This window comes from Suillus bovinus (assembly GCF_016758785.1).
Source record: "Suillus bovinus strain UH-Sbo-P2 chromosome Unknown EDB93scaffold_174, whole genome shotgun sequence".
NCBI lineage: Eukaryota > Fungi > Basidiomycota > Agaricomycetes > Boletales > Suillaceae > Suillus > Suillus bovinus.
Window position 1 is genome coordinate 1 of NW_024542230.1, and position 13,289 is coordinate 13,289.

Here is a 13,289-nt window from a genome sequence, read left to right on the forward strand (position 1 = left end):
ACATACCGCTCTTCATCGCATTATGGGTGCCTTTAATTTTCGCGATGTTGACGAAACCAGCCGAGCAACCGACTAGGGCACCACCGGGGAAGTAAAGCTGAGGCACAGATTGAAGACCGCCTTCGTTGAGCGAACGTCCACCATATGCTATCCTTGTGGAGTTCCCAGACAGGAGCTGCGCGAAATATGGATGGTGTTTCATACGCTTGAATGGGATATCAGAGCGACGTGTGCGGTAACTGAAAAGAACACACCTGAAATTCTTTATAGGGACTCAGATATGGGTTGGCATAGTCGAGTCCGATTACAAGGCCTAGGCTGACGAGCCCATCAGCCATGTGATAAACCCACCCACCACCGTATGTCCTGAAATCAAGGGGCCATCCCATGGTATGGACAACTTCACCAGGTCGATATTGGGTTGGATCCACGCGCCAAACTTCTTTGAGGCCGATGCCATATGTTTGTGGATCGGAATTCCGGTTGAGATCAAAATTTTGAATGAGTTCCTTGGCGATGGAGCCGTGTGCGCCTTCCGCGATAAGGGTGACTTTTGCACGAAACTCCATTCCAGGCTCAAAGGATTCTTTCATGCACCCTAGTCTGTCCAGACCCACTTCATTAGTCCTGACACCAGCAACGCTCCCATCATCTGCGTAAACCACGCCCGCGCCGGCGAACCCAGGGTAAACCTCAACACCCATTTCCTCTGCAACGTTCCCGAGCCACGCAGTAAAACGAGAGAGCGACACGATGTAATTGCCTTGGTTTGCCATTTGAGGGGGATGAGGTATAGGTATCGAGAACGACTTTGTGAGGAACCGCATGTGAGAGGACGTTGCTGACTGCGTGAGTGGGTGGTCATCGCGGAGGGCCCAATCTGGTAAGAGCTCGTCGAGTGCTCGAGGTTCGATGACAGCTCCGGAGAGTGTATGAGAGCCTAGGGCGAGTTACGTTTACACGGGAAAGTTCAGTGTTTGGAGTACGCACCTACTTCAGCACCCTTTTCCAGTACAACGACCCTAAATTCTTTTCCTAATTTTTGTTCCATCTGCTTTAGTCGAATCGCAGCGCTAAGGCCAGCAGGGCCAGCTCCGACGATGCAAACGTCCACATCCTCCGAGACACGTTCAACAGCAGATGGGTCAAACGATTGCCTGCTGATACGGGAGGATGAATGGAGAAAGCGATTGAGATTAAATATCCTTGGACGAAGGACTGCACGGGTCAGCATTCAGCACTATAGATTAGCTCCTGCAAATTGATGTCTTGCGATGATGGCAAACGTCTTCGAAGTTCGATCTCGAAAAGGCAATCCGCGGGACGGGTTGGCTGGCATTGCGGTGGCGTCTTAAAAGAGTAATTATGAAACCATAGTTGGACTTCCAACTTGCAAAGTACTAACAAACTAATCGAAATCCTGCAAACAGTTTACTGGGTAGGCATACTCTACAAGAATGACCGGCTTTTCTGCTCTACCCTTCGCTGAAGACTCCCTCAATGACGAATCCCGGTGGATAGGGAGAGCCAGGATATTAGGACCCCCATTGACACGTCTCCCTACTCTCACTATTGGACTTTTGGGAGTTTCGGTCTTGTGGTCGGTTGAGATGTCATATGGTGAATGATTAATCTATACTCTCGCTAGATGGTTATTCAATGCTATTGCACATCGCAAGCCTCCCCCTACCTATTGTCCCTCGGTCTGTCAAAACCACTAATGGCAGTGGTCTTCCTTGCTGGGCCCCTCTCTGGTCTCATTGTTCAGCCCTTAATAGGTACCTCTCCTGCACTTCTATTTTTCAGTCCTCTCAACATGTCTCTAGGTGTGCTAGCTGATAATTCAAAGTCACGCTTTGGCAGACGGCGGCCTTTAATCGGTATTGGTGCAGCATTATGTTGTATTACAACCCTTCTGTTCGGATACGCTCGTCCATTTGCTGCTTTGTTTACAACGCCAGGATCATCCTCGGTGCGTTCACTCTTCGATACAACTGACAGATCATACTGAATTCATCAGCATGATTCACTTGCCATATGGCTTGCTGTCCTATCGATATATTGCATAGATTTTTCCATCAATGCAGGTATGTCCTCACAAACCCTGAGTATTGCTCTATGAAACTAAAAATCCATTCGCAGTGCAAGCTCTGGACCGTGCTCTTTTGGTCGACACCCTACCCCCATCAGATCAGCCCAGTGGTAACGCATGGGCTGCTCGAATGCAGGCCATTGGCGGCGTACTCGGATTCTTTGTGTGAGCTTAAATTAGGTAAATTCTTGTCCTTGGGCCCTCATGTTTTGTTGCAGGGGAGAAATAGACCTTCCTCAATGGTTACCTTTCCTTGGCCATGCTCAACTAGAAGATTTGGTAGTCATTGCGTCTCTGTTACTCATATCCACTCATCTGTTGACCTCTATTTGCGTCAAAGAGAGGATACTTGTTGCAACCGAGTGCGTTATCTCAATATCTACTGGGTGTTTGTCTCACTTGGACATAGTACCCGCGCCCAGGGTCTGAAGCAAGAAATATACAATATATGGAATACTCTGACAAGATTACCTCGAGTAATAAAACAAATCGTACGCAGCATATGCTCTCACTACACCGTATCTATTGACCTGCTTTATAGTGTTATATTCAATTTTTGTGCGTTTGTGCCGAATAACATTCCATTTATCTGACAGCCACAACCTGGTAGTTCATCCCTGGCCTGGTTCCCTGTTTTATTCTATACTACCGTGTATATTGGCGAACTACACAAACAGGTTTCCCCTCCTCCAGCAGACGATGATTCAGCTGTCATATTAGAAGAGGAGGCGACACGTCTTGGCACGCGTGCACTATTCTACAGCGCGCTTGTATCCCTTGCAGCAAACATCATTATGCCTTTCTTCGTCATCCGTGCTAAAGAAGTTGCTATATCGACCCCTCTTCGACTGAAGAAGCCGTGGTTGGAACGTGTCCAGGTTCACCTGGCTACACTGTGGGCATTCTCTCTTCTTGTATTCGCACTATGCATGGCTGCTACGTTGTAAGTCTCTACACGTCAAGCAAGCGATAGCTTTAATTAATGATCTGTGAAGCGTTGTATCAAGCGTTGGCGGTGCTACTTTCATCATGTCAGTGACCGGATTTTGTTGGGCCATAGTACAGTGGGCCCCATTTACGTTGGTACGTCATCGTTCAAGCCCTGGATGTCGCACTACTATTTTTTGATTTCATACTGTTCTCAGCTCGCGGAGGCAATATTGTCCCATCCCGCAACTGATGAAGAGACTATCTCGATATACCTCGAGGACACGCGCTTGAATTTAAGATCCAGGACTGATGATGATGAGCAGGATGCTGATGAAACTCGGCATCTCGTCGATTCCGACCTGGAAGACCCGACATACTCGAGATCTGCGTCGCCGGAGCAAGAGAATGGCGACTATCCGAGGATCATGATAAATCACGAAGCACGAGTCAGCCAGATAGATATAAATGACTCATCGGCTCAAATGTCTCATGATGCATTGCCTCGCAGGCTGAAAAAGAATCCCAACGGCTTAAGCTCGCAGGCTGGTGCTATTCTCGTCAGTGCTTCAGATCCTTGTCCCTGTCAGATCTAACCAACGTCACCAGGGCATTCATAATATTTTTATCGTCGTACCCCAATTTCTCGTCACTGGCCTGTCGTCAATCATCTTCGCAATATTTGATCCTCAGAAATCTGTCCTACATGGTCATCATCCGGGCAACGCTATCCCTGTCAATGGTACGATCATTACGTCAGGAGATGTCATGCGACAAATCTTAGATCGAGACCAAGATCCCTCTGTAAAAACAGGTCCCAATGCAATTGCAATAATCTTTCGGTGGGTGCCAATGGCATTAAGCACACTAGTAAAGCAACTGATCACAGAGCCAAATCAGGTTGGGGGGCGTAGCCGCGGCCGTAGCTTTTGCCTTGTGCTGGCGCCTAGCTAGGGAATTGAGACACATGAATTTTGATCGCTTTCCTGGTCACCTGGGTACTTCCAATGTCGAACTACAGTTATACATACATGCTTTGATACTTTCCGGACGAATGCCACATCCTCAAAAAACAGTTCCGTCGCTCTCTATCTCGATGGGCGGTCCGCCAGTCAAGGGGCGGAGTCGCTTGGCAATTTCTCTCCCTCCTTTCCACGTTGCGCTTTCTAGTACTTGAGCAAGGGTGAGATCATAAGAGTTCACACCAATTTGACTTCGAATGCCATCAGCGATACGATCCCTTCCCAAGAAGTTTAGTGTAATCTTGGGATGGTTTCACTGATGTGACCCACAGTTCAATCACCGTCATTGCCCGCCATTCAACTACAGCACCATGTGATGGTGGAAGACGTGGAACACCGTCGGTGTTTGTGGGCGCTTCAAGACCGGGTTTAAGAGTAAGAACGCCAAAGTCAATCAGCAAGCCTCCTAGATGAAACTTGAACGTCAATAGCAGTATTACATCAAGGTATATCGTATGCACCGTTTCTATACTCTGGAAGACCAGTCATGTCCTCGATGCCGTCAAATCTCCACTTGAGAATCTTCTCTATGGGCTCAATCAGGCTATACGTGATCCATCCCGTTAGTTTGTGGAACGGTACGAAGTCGTCTCCCTCAGCTTGTCTATCCGAAGCGAGCACAGAACACGGCCACACGTCTCCGAGCTGCACCCCACCGATGGAATACCTTGCAGGCCAAATTGGAGCTAAACCTTCGAGCAAAACTCCCCACAGTGTTGAGACATGGACATGCAGGGATGAGCCATCGAGCTTCGATTCGGATTCCAGGAAGTCTGTAAATATCAGAAGTGGTGATCAAAGAGTAGGCGATGATCAATACCGATAATATTTCCAGGTCTAGCATCAGAACCGAAGATGCGAGGGTTAGACTCCAACGCAGTCTTGAGATTGACCAGAAGCGAAGTTCGGCCTGACAAACCAACCATTGGATTGGTATCACTGACTTGCATAGCGATGGCGATTCTCGATTCATTGATCTGAGACAATCCCCGCGCTTCGGATAGGAAAATCAAATTAGAACACTTAGGCTAGACAGAGAGAATGTGACCCTTACCATCGACGCGATAAGGCTGGGCTACAGGAGATCCCGAAAAAAGACCTTGGTCAAACATATGTACAGTTGCAACTGCAAGCCCTTCCGACCGACTGTAGCTTTCCCCGTCTGACTCATTGTACACCCATTGGTTGCCAGCTCCAGCATCCAGTAGGACAGAAACAAGGAACAAATCAATCAACCTCTTGCATTTCTCCTTCTCGCTAACTGGCGACCCTCGTTCTTCATCCCATTTCGCCATCAAAGGCGCTATGCGCGATTTTCCTGCATCTAGATGCCTCCATCTCCCATGCGGTGGAATCTATGGAGTGACTCTAACACTGGCTGTCCGATGAGAGATATAAACCCTTACAGACGCAAAGTCAACACCCCCATCAACTGCGGGAAAGTCTCTCTAAAACATGTATCAGCCATTGATAATGCCTGGGAGTCGGCTCGAGTCGGAACCTTCATGATTTCGAGGCAGTAATTCACAACGGACGATTCACGATCCGGGTTATAATCAAAATACTCCAGCTTTCCTTGTTGCGCCATGGCATGTACACTTGAGCATCTTTGTCTGATGGCGGGAAGGGTGCGAAGATATGCTGCCTGCAAACTTGGAGATGATACGGTTAGGTTCATGGTTTGGATTAACCATATAGTGATTAAAGTTACTTATTGGGACCGGGCCCATACTATACAAGTTATATAAAGCTACATGCACAACATATCATAACACCGCTTGGCCCGCAGCTACATCCTGACTCAAGGCCCTTCGTGTATGATTTAATCAAAAAGAAACAATTGGCTTCCTTCTATTGTCCTTCTATACGTATAAAGCCTTTCTAGGGGAGACTATGTATATGCACTCATGATCAGTGATCGACCCCTTTGCCTTTGTAAACGCCTCAAGGGAAGACTCGCAATCAACAGCCGAAAAAGTAATGACTCCGTCAGATTGTACGCCGATTCAGGTTCCCGCGAAGCTGGTACTCTATGAGGCTACACTCCTCGTGTGACTATGAATACTTGCAAACGTGGTAGATATCCGGGAAGATATCTTAATTTGAGTATTGATGACCGTACAGCTGGCTGGTCCTCAGCAACTGTAAGACTAAGTATAAGTAAGTACAAGTATGAGCAATGCCCTTGACCTAAGTGGATGGGCCTAAAATTTATAACTCAATCAACAATAATGGTAGTTACGAACATCAATCCAAGATCGAACTGCGAGTAATACAAAGTGATTGGACAGAACACTGTGATCGGCATGGCGGGGTGAAGGCCCATTCAGTAGCTGTGACAACACACAGCAAGTCCGATCTTTTATGCGTTTTGTCTAGCACAATGGGAACACATCGGATTTCCATTTCGGACGACAATAGTTTGGGCTCTACCCATGCTGGTGTGGGACAAAATCACAGTCAGTTGTTAAATCTTTATATACTATTACAGTGCAACAAACCATTGAACACATGTGCTAGGGCAAATTGGACAGCCTCGGGGATGTGCAGCGCTGTATCGACATTGAGATGATTGACAATCCACCTTTCAGTCTTTGTCAGTAACTTCAAAGTGCAAGTGCAGTATCACTGCATTAGGCTAACCTTCGCGTCCCCGATGGGCTCTTCGTGACCACAACCGTGTCTGGCGCACTGAACCTGACGGTAACACATGTTAACTGTAACACACAAGTCAGTCGTGCGAGAAGAAAGCGTCTGAATCTCCCTCACATGAGGAATTTCTAGCGGAAGAATGGGATCGTTAAGCTAAAGATACTCTGTTCACGACCCTTTAAATCCTGCCACTGCATGCCCACATCATACACATGCAATAAGAGACCGCCAGGAAAAAAATTATTCTCGAAAGAGGCTAGACTGACGACTGCGGGGTCAAGTTCAATGCGGGGTAGGGATTGCGAAGTTGGGGCATTAAACTTCACCATGCCGAGCACCTTGCATGGAGAAGCACGTCAAAGGCAAGCACATGGCACGAAGATATATGAATCTTATCTTGAGCAGCATGGTTGACCCACATCTGAGATTGACGCAATGAGGATCGCGGGTCCAAGGGAAAAATCGAGATCTTGATTCAGCGTTAGGCCAGTAGGAGTGAAAAGCAACCGTCATAGGTTTGAATGCTTCTGCGATGAGCTCTTCAGTTGTCAAATGTGGCGTCGTGGAAATGCTGGTGGTCGTGCGCCATCGTGGCCATCCTAAATTGCGTTAAGTGTCTGTCCATGATGCAAACTATTTACGTATGCGAACTCACCGCACCTGATTTGCACCTGATTTGAAGCAGCGTATAAGAAAATTAATTAGCACCGGAGGACAAGAGGACTCTGATCGCTTCCTCACAGAAAAACACCGCACTCCGTAATAGGATTTTACAAGCATTGTGCTCCCATTCAGGCATGTTCTGTCAAGCGACATGCAGTCCGGAATGCGCGTTATGGATGATTTAATACCAGACGAAAACGTAGCAACATCCATGAAACAAAGCATGGTTGATCAGGAAATGAAAAGTCGCGGGCTTTGGCTGGAGTGCATCTCGGGGCAGAGAAAATCAAAGATAATATCGAAGTACTTCAAGCCGCCGCAAAACGTACTTCTATCACCAAAATCACCTCGTATTTATTGAAAAGCGACTCCGTGCCTTTCACCCTCCCTATGTTTCCAGAAGGCATGAAGCCGCCAGTCACCTTCAAATCGCCTAGGAGATATGTACCTCCCATTGTGATTTGGCTCTAACGAACGGTCCAAATACCAAAGTTCGGTAATCCCTACATGAACCAGATAGTCCGCCACATCTAAATAATACTGTCCAACAGTCCGCGGTCCGTGGCTGTCATCGGACAAAGCAAATCGACCATTTTTTTCTTGAATAAGCTAGGCAAAGTAAGAAAGCAACGATTGATAGAGCATGACATTTGTTACTGACCGCTACTATATCTTTTCCAGGATAGGGCGAAGTCCATTGCTCCTTCTTGAACGCGGCAGCATTGATTTCAAAAAGTGCACCATACCGCGTAGCTTCCTCGATGTTCCTGATCAGCTTGCCCCAAGCGATGGGGTACTGCTTGAGATCGAGGGAAGGGGTGTAGAGTCTGCACAAATCGAGATGACCAATGATCTCTGGCTGAAACTGCCGAATCAATTGATGCTGTGCATCGAAGTATGCCGACAGGAAGCGTTCCATTTGATCGTTTCCGACAATATAAACGCCCTCTTTACTCGAAAAGTTGGCCAAAGCCTTTTCATATGTGACACGATCAAAGTCGATGGGGATAGTGTTGACATGATGAACGGATCCAACGATATAATCGATGCGCCTCCCGTTATCCTTTAGGAGCGTTTGAAGATGACTGAGGTCATCATCGGTAATGTGCTCTGTCTCGAGTCCAACCAATAAGGTGATCTGGGAGGCGTAAACCTCCTTCAGTCGATGAGCTTCGTTAAGAAAACTGAGGAACTGCTTTGACAGATCATCAAGGGACAGTTCCCTCTGACAGATATATTTAGACGTAAAACCTGTTTTGAGGAGGAGAAACTACCTCCTCTGGATACAGATCTTCTAGCCTGTAGCGGGGTACATGTTCTGTCAAACCATATACCTCGAAACGTTGTTTGATGGCTTCCGATACAACTTCTTCTAAGGATCCGAAAGCATGCCTACAGAACTGTCCGGAGTGAGAGTGATGACTGTGAGGCATACTACCGCTTAATTTAATACTTAGTAGTGAGAGACAGGATGGTGCGTCTTACATAATACATGTTCAAAAGGTAATGCAGAACCCATCGCGGGAGGCGTCACGAATCACCACGACCCCGCATGCGTATGACACAATTGATTTGATAGTTCGCCTGCATGCTACCCCAGATATTGAATGACGTCTTGAATCTGCATGCTTGACAGCTTAGAAATGGGGCATCTAATGAATAATCTATGCAACGTACGTGCCGCACTTGCCTCCCTCCCGCGACGTAGCTTACTGTCCAAGTTAAGGAGTACATCTTCCATCGGACCATCGAGGCGCAACAACACCGCAAGTGATGTCCGTTCAGAAGTTTTCCCATCCATGCTAACTACTTGATAGGCAGTTTTTTCTCCGTCATGTAACGTGAAACACTTGCAATTGCATCACGGACTTCTCATGGTAAGTACCGTTTACTTCAGTAACCCTTACCCACCTCAGATCCGGATAAAATCTTTCGTCGGAGCCATGTTATCATCCATCAGTCGGACACGACGGAGATGGAGCCTTTGGAAATTCCGAGCCTAACCGCATGTAGTGTCACCATGTCCCTGAAGTGCATGTAATGCACTACGACTCAACCGAGAATAATCGTGGAATTTCGAACTCAGTAATATATTAAGAGAGCACTCTGAGTAAGTCTCAGTAAAATTTAAGCAGAATGAATGTATGAGGATGAATCTGGGATCCATACTTACCCACTGTATAACTCACATGAGCTGTTTACATGGTTATAGGCTATGTTGAGATAAATATGGTTACCGACATTAAGGCCTAAGGCTTTATGGCCGCATCAGTTGGCTTGCGGCAGCGTTGCAGGCAATGAAATTATGCAAGCCATATCTGGTGTGGATGTAAGTACCACTTTGAAAATCGCGTATCGTACATGTTTCACCTACATAACACGGGGCACTTTCGAGTTCGGGACATCTATGATCTGAGAACGCACTACTACGGTGTTCATTAATTTTTGAGATAAACATGTAATACTGTTACCTTCGGATGTCGTGCTAGAATTCAATGGGATTTCGCGGGACCGCAAATAGTTGACTAGCAGCCATTGTATTAGAGAGCTCCTTATGTGGTTGGATTTCGAATAAAAAGACAATTTCTGTGTACGGCGCCATTTATTGTTACATTCACTAGGAACCGACACCATTTCTTCAGGTGAGAGAGCCGAGGCTCATCTGCTACCTAGTCGACTTAGAAAACACCTCGTAAAAGTATAAGCTTTTCAAACGAATGCGAATGTAAGTCTACCTAATCAATACTTATCAATAGTCTTCACAGCAGGATGATCTCTTGTCCCTGGTCTCGGTATAGGACTCGACCTCCTTGACCCTAACGGAGTGTCGACAACGCTTCCCCGCCCGCAACCAGACACGGTTCGTGAAAGTACAGCTAAAGCAGGCGACGCATCTGGCGGTTGATTCCACGGCATCTTGTTCGCAATTCGTCCTGTCCACGTCTTCTCTCTTTCATCCCTCTCTCTTCGATCTCGCTTCCTTTCAAATACAGCTCGGTATCTCTCATAACTCTCCCTGAAGCCCCGGTCAACGCGTGAAGAAAAAATGAGTTCACCACGTGGATTGTTTGCGGGTGGTATAGGAGCCATAGGAGCTGGTGCATTGGATGGGCGCAGCGTTGGGGATGGTGCTCGTGACTGGCTAGGTCGATGAAAAACAAAAGAGAAGGGGCTGATGGAGAATGTTGAGCGAAGAGGGGGACGTCGGACATTCAGGTACATGTTGAAATTCCGAAGAGCTTTATTCGCATGAGGAACATATCTGCGGCACCGTCGCTAAATCTATGAGTGGCGAATACATTGTATGAAGGCTGACCTATTTGCATATGCAATTTTCTCAGCATACATGCCGCTGGCAAAGAAGAGAAGGAGGGCAGTTACAAGTACGAAGAGGAGCCCTGATGCAAAGTACGGGTGGGGCTTTAAGTTCTCAGCATCCCCGTATACATCTGGAAGTACTTTTCGGAGGAGGTTCGTATAGAGTATGTCTAGAAACGACGTCTGAAGTAGCACTTCGGAGAGGAGGAATGCAATAGCTATCAGAAGATGAAATAGGAACACTAGGAATAGACTCATCAGCGTCTTTAGCAACACAGATATCGCAAAAACATACGCTGATACCTGGACTTTCTGCGTTGAAGCTGAGCGGCATTAGTTTTGAGGCGCTCTTCAAAGAGTAGTAAATCACGATAAGTTGCAGTGTCGTTGGATGGATGAAAGGATACTCTCGATTGTTGACGCTGGTTTCTTGAAGTTGGTGCCATTAGATGTTTAATATAACGGGTACTCGGACTCGAATTGGCCCTGGGACGGACCTAGTTTGCGGCTCTGGGTGACTTGCACCAACCATTGAGGGGAAATACAACTGCACGTGACAACAACTAAATGGAGACGCGACTTGCAGGCCGATCACATGCCGACCTAGTCCGACTTTGCATCGTGTTCGGGTATCGTGAGGTGAGATAGAACAAGGTGGGTTTTGTTCCTCCTTCACTGGTACTACTCTTTTGGCTCCGCCCATAACCGCCGCCAGAACTGAATAGCCAACGTTTTGTCATTGCCGGTGAACTATTGACATGACGTTTACTACTTTTGTTTCTGTCCCTCTGCTCGCGCTGGTCGCTTCGAGTCTTCCAATTTTGCCCGACTCCGAACTGTAAGTTCGTTCATTTGCTCCGATGAGCACCAGTGAGTGACTGTCGTAGGATGTCAGCAGAAATGCAAGATTCTGCGCAGGTAGTTTTTCGTTTACGTTCATCGCATCCAGAGTGAGTCAGGCTTGCATTTATTTTCTGAACATTTTCCTGATACGGGCTATAGTGACTTCCATTGCGACGCTCAAACGGAGATCGGGACCACGTATGCTGCTGCAAATGATGGCTACCTTTCATTCGATGCAGTACATGGGTCGACCACCGCAGAAGGTCTAATGCCTTTTGGTCAACGGATCACGACCGTGATCAGCTCAGGAGATGAAGTGCCAACCACACACAACCTCTCAGACCTCGTCACGAACTATGGGAAAGCAGATTTCTTGACTTCTGCTTCTATCCTCTTCCTCATCTTCTCATGCACTATTGTGCTGCTTACACTGGCCTGTGTAGGCCTAAGATTGTATGCCATCAAACACTTACATACCCAAATTCTTTGGTCTCACAAGGCTTGGCAAAGTCTGCCTCATGTTGAGAATCATGCCGTGTTGTCCTCCTGCAGGAGAAATTCAGACATTGGAACAACTATAGCGCTAACGCAGAGTATACTTGATGAGAAATCCGAGGAACCCCCGTATTTCAGTGCTCGCGCTTCTGCACCATTGTCCTGTGTCTCCATCGCCACCTCCGATGACTTAGGAGAAGACCCAGAGGACGAGAAATTTCACGATGCTCTAGACATTCTGCCATCCCTCGGCGTGCAAGATCCGTCACCTGATTCACCTTCGCAGGATCTTTCTTTGCTACCGATCCCAACGGCACTTGACCCTACCCCAGACGATCGACCCATTCCTTCACAAGCATGTGTACATCCAACAATAGATTCTGAAACTCGTGAACCACCTACACGTCCTTCCTGGTCCATGCGGGTCGCTCGTTCTATTCCTGCACCTCCTTCATCACCCCTTATCCATCCTCGCAGTCGCGCATACCGTGCTGTGCCTGAGTTTGACATTGCTCTGGCGATGCAGCTTAGGCCAGGCCGCGGCGTTGGCGCTGACCCAGCGTGGATGGTGCGCTTCTTAATGGCTATTTTCGGATGGTTTGCTGTTGCGCTTACAGGGAACCAATAAGTCTAGTGCAGGTTGGAATTCTATTTGTATGCCCGCCGACCCTGACTTGCCACGAGGTTCCAATTTATGACTGCCCTTGCAGGGTGTAGGGTGCTGGTGTTCCCTGACACTTCGGCATTTTTGTAAAGGAATCTATTACATGGAAGGAACATCGCATCGCATCCGTCATATCCTGAAAAATATCCGTCTCTATGCCATCAATTGTCTTGCATTTTTCATACCTTTCATGACACCCTATGACACCCTGGTTTGTTCCATAGCAATAGTTCAGAGTTTAGTCTGATCAACTTTCTCGACCACGACCGCATTTTAACCGAACTGGGCGGCATGCAGTACATACGTAATTGCGATCAAGTTTGGCCATTTCAAATGAATTTTCTTCTCCGAGTTCTTACATCATGATGATATATGAGAGCAGGAATGAGTTGACTTGACAGTCAGGTCTATCTTGTGTGCTACTTGCGTGCTTAGGGCCAGAAATCAAGATTCAGAGTGAACACGCGATATGGCAATCTGCGAGTCTTGAGCGCTGACTAATGATAATTGTCAATGTTATGCCATGTTTGTTTGCCTACAGCTAGTACTATTCAACGAGCTTGGGGCTTAAAGGCTCCGCACGAGTATCCTCTGTTCGCCTGTCAATTAGGCT

The 13,289-nt window shown here is 47.2% G+C and overlaps 7 protein-coding genes across 7 annotated transcripts; 2 read left to right on the top strand and 5 right to left on the bottom strand.

The window, feature by feature from the left end:
- On the bottom strand, positions 1 to 1,321 carry EDB93DRAFT_246755 (uncharacterized protein; the record flags this gene model as incomplete). Its single annotated transcript, XM_041455838.1, has 3 exons — positions 991 to 1,321; positions 255 to 940; positions 1 to 205 (listed from the first exon to the last, which is right to left on the bottom strand). Coding segments are annotated over exons 1-3 (1,135 nt in total), but the record flags the coding sequence as incomplete, so codon positions are not given.
- Positions 1,322 to 1,376: 55 nt separating this feature from the next.
- Positions 1,377 to 4,460, top strand: EDB93DRAFT_246766 (major facilitator superfamily domain-containing protein). The gene is made up of 13 exons (XM_041455839.1): positions 1,377 to 1,620; positions 1,680 to 1,778; positions 1,827 to 1,972; positions 2,021 to 2,087; positions 2,143 to 2,257; positions 2,311 to 2,454; positions 2,502 to 2,583; positions 2,634 to 2,650; positions 2,703 to 3,035; positions 3,088 to 3,175; positions 3,238 to 3,579; positions 3,629 to 3,861; positions 3,920 to 4,460. Exons 1-13 carry the CDS (start codon positions 1,458 to 1,460, stop codon positions 4,194 to 4,196), a joined length of 2,106 nt encoding a protein of 701 aa, XP_041300833.1. The 5' UTR covers positions 1,377 to 1,457; the 3' UTR covers positions 4,197 to 4,460.
- A 22-nt stretch (positions 4,461 to 4,482) lies between these two features.
- On the bottom strand, positions 4,483 to 5,741 carry EDB93DRAFT_1341078 (uncharacterized protein; the record flags this gene model as incomplete). The annotated part of the gene is made up of 5 exons (XM_041455467.1): positions 5,543 to 5,741; positions 5,448 to 5,489; positions 5,096 to 5,396; positions 4,862 to 5,035; positions 4,483 to 4,814 (listed from the first exon to the last, which is right to left on the bottom strand). The coding sequence occupies exons 1-5, from the start codon at positions 5,717 to 5,719 to the stop codon at positions 4,483 to 4,485; spliced, it is 1,026 nt and encodes a 341-aa protein (XP_041300834.1). The 5' UTR covers positions 5,720 to 5,741.
- A 785-nt stretch (positions 5,742 to 6,526) lies between these two features.
- EDB93DRAFT_1096925 (uncharacterized protein) lies at positions 6,527 to 6,753 on the bottom strand (the record flags this gene model as incomplete). Its single annotated transcript, XM_041446829.1, has 2 exons — positions 6,527 to 6,625; positions 6,685 to 6,753. The coding sequence occupies 2 exons, from the start codon at positions 6,751 to 6,753 to the stop codon at positions 6,527 to 6,529; spliced, it is 168 nt and encodes a 55-aa protein (XP_041300835.1).
- An 870-nt stretch (positions 6,754 to 7,623) lies between these two features.
- EDB93DRAFT_246913 (Polymerase/histidinol phosphatase-like protein) lies at positions 7,624 to 9,254 on the bottom strand. The gene is made up of 5 exons (XM_041455840.1): positions 9,034 to 9,254; positions 8,842 to 8,977; positions 8,631 to 8,790; positions 8,018 to 8,581; positions 7,624 to 7,965 (listed from the first exon to the last, which is right to left on the bottom strand). The coding sequence occupies exons 3-5, from the start codon at positions 8,787 to 8,789 to the stop codon at positions 7,711 to 7,713; spliced, it is 978 nt and encodes a 325-aa protein (XP_041300836.1). The 5' UTR covers position 8,790; positions 8,842 to 8,977; positions 9,034 to 9,254; the 3' UTR covers positions 7,624 to 7,710.
- A 620-nt stretch (positions 9,255 to 9,874) lies between these two features.
- EDB93DRAFT_1187724 (uncharacterized protein) lies at positions 9,875 to 11,222 on the bottom strand. The gene is made up of 3 exons (XM_041450848.1): positions 10,970 to 11,222; positions 10,673 to 10,916; positions 9,875 to 10,618 (listed from the first exon to the last, which is right to left on the bottom strand). Exons 1-3 carry the CDS (start codon positions 11,118 to 11,120, stop codon positions 10,096 to 10,098), a joined length of 918 nt encoding a protein of 305 aa, XP_041300837.1. The 5' UTR covers positions 11,121 to 11,222; the 3' UTR covers positions 9,875 to 10,095.
- A 59-nt stretch (positions 11,223 to 11,281) lies between these two features.
- On the top strand, positions 11,282 to 13,103 carry EDB93DRAFT_1187727 (uncharacterized protein). The gene is made up of 3 exons (XM_041450849.1): positions 11,282 to 11,512; positions 11,562 to 11,624; positions 11,677 to 13,103. The coding sequence occupies exons 1-3, from the start codon at positions 11,433 to 11,435 to the stop codon at positions 12,638 to 12,640; spliced, it is 1,107 nt and encodes a 368-aa protein (XP_041300838.1). The 5' UTR covers positions 11,282 to 11,432; the 3' UTR covers positions 12,641 to 13,103.
- The last annotated feature ends 186 nt before the right edge of the window (positions 13,104 to 13,289 follow it).

Bases quoted from the DNA above. Each gene is read 5' to 3' on its own strand.
- EDB93DRAFT_1187724 (XM_041450848.1), bottom strand. From the start codon at position 11,120: ATGGCACCAACTTCAAGAAACCAGCGTCAACAATCGAGAGTATCCTTT. The intron at 10,917-10,969 runs GTATGTTTTTGC...GTCTATTCCTAG, and splicing joins CAGAAAGTCCAGGTATCAGC to TGTTCCTATTTCATCTTCTG. The intron at 10,619-10,672 runs GTCAGCCTTCAT...ACGGTGCCGCAG, and splicing joins AAAATTGCATATGCAAATAG to ATATGTTCCTCATGCGAATA.
- EDB93DRAFT_246913 (XM_041455840.1), bottom strand. From the start codon at position 8,789: ATGCCTCACAGTCATCACTCTCACTCCGGACAGTTCTGTAGGCATGCT. The intron at 8,582-8,630 runs GTAGTTTCTCCT...TATATCTGTCAG, and splicing joins AAGATCTGTATCCAGAGGAG to AGGGAACTGTCCCTTGATGA. The intron at 7,966-8,017 runs GTCAGTAACAAA...TACTTTGCCTAG, and splicing joins CTGGAAAAGATATAGTAGCG to CTTATTCAAGAAAAAAATGG.
- EDB93DRAFT_1187727 (XM_041450849.1), top strand. From the start codon at position 11,433: ATGACGTTTACTACTTTTGTTTCTGTCCCTCTGCTCGCGCTGGTCGCT. The intron at 11,513-11,561 runs GTAAGTTCGTTC...TGACTGTCGTAG, and splicing joins ATTTTGCCCGACTCCGAACT to GATGTCAGCAGAAATGCAAG. The intron at 11,625-11,676 runs GTGAGTCAGGCT...TACGGGCTATAG, and splicing joins TTACGTTCATCGCATCCAGA to TGACTTCCATTGCGACGCTC.
- EDB93DRAFT_246766 (XM_041455839.1), top strand. From the start codon at position 1,458: ATGACCGGCTTTTCTGCTCTACCCTTCGCTGAAGACTCCCTCAATGAC. The intron at 2,455-2,501 runs GTGCGTTATCTC...ACTTGGACATAG, and splicing joins AGGATACTTGTTGCAACCGA to TACCCGCGCCCAGGGTCTGA. The intron at 3,862-3,919 runs GTGGGTGCCAAT...GAGCCAAATCAG, and splicing joins GCAATTGCAATAATCTTTCG to GTTGGGGGGCGTAGCCGCGG.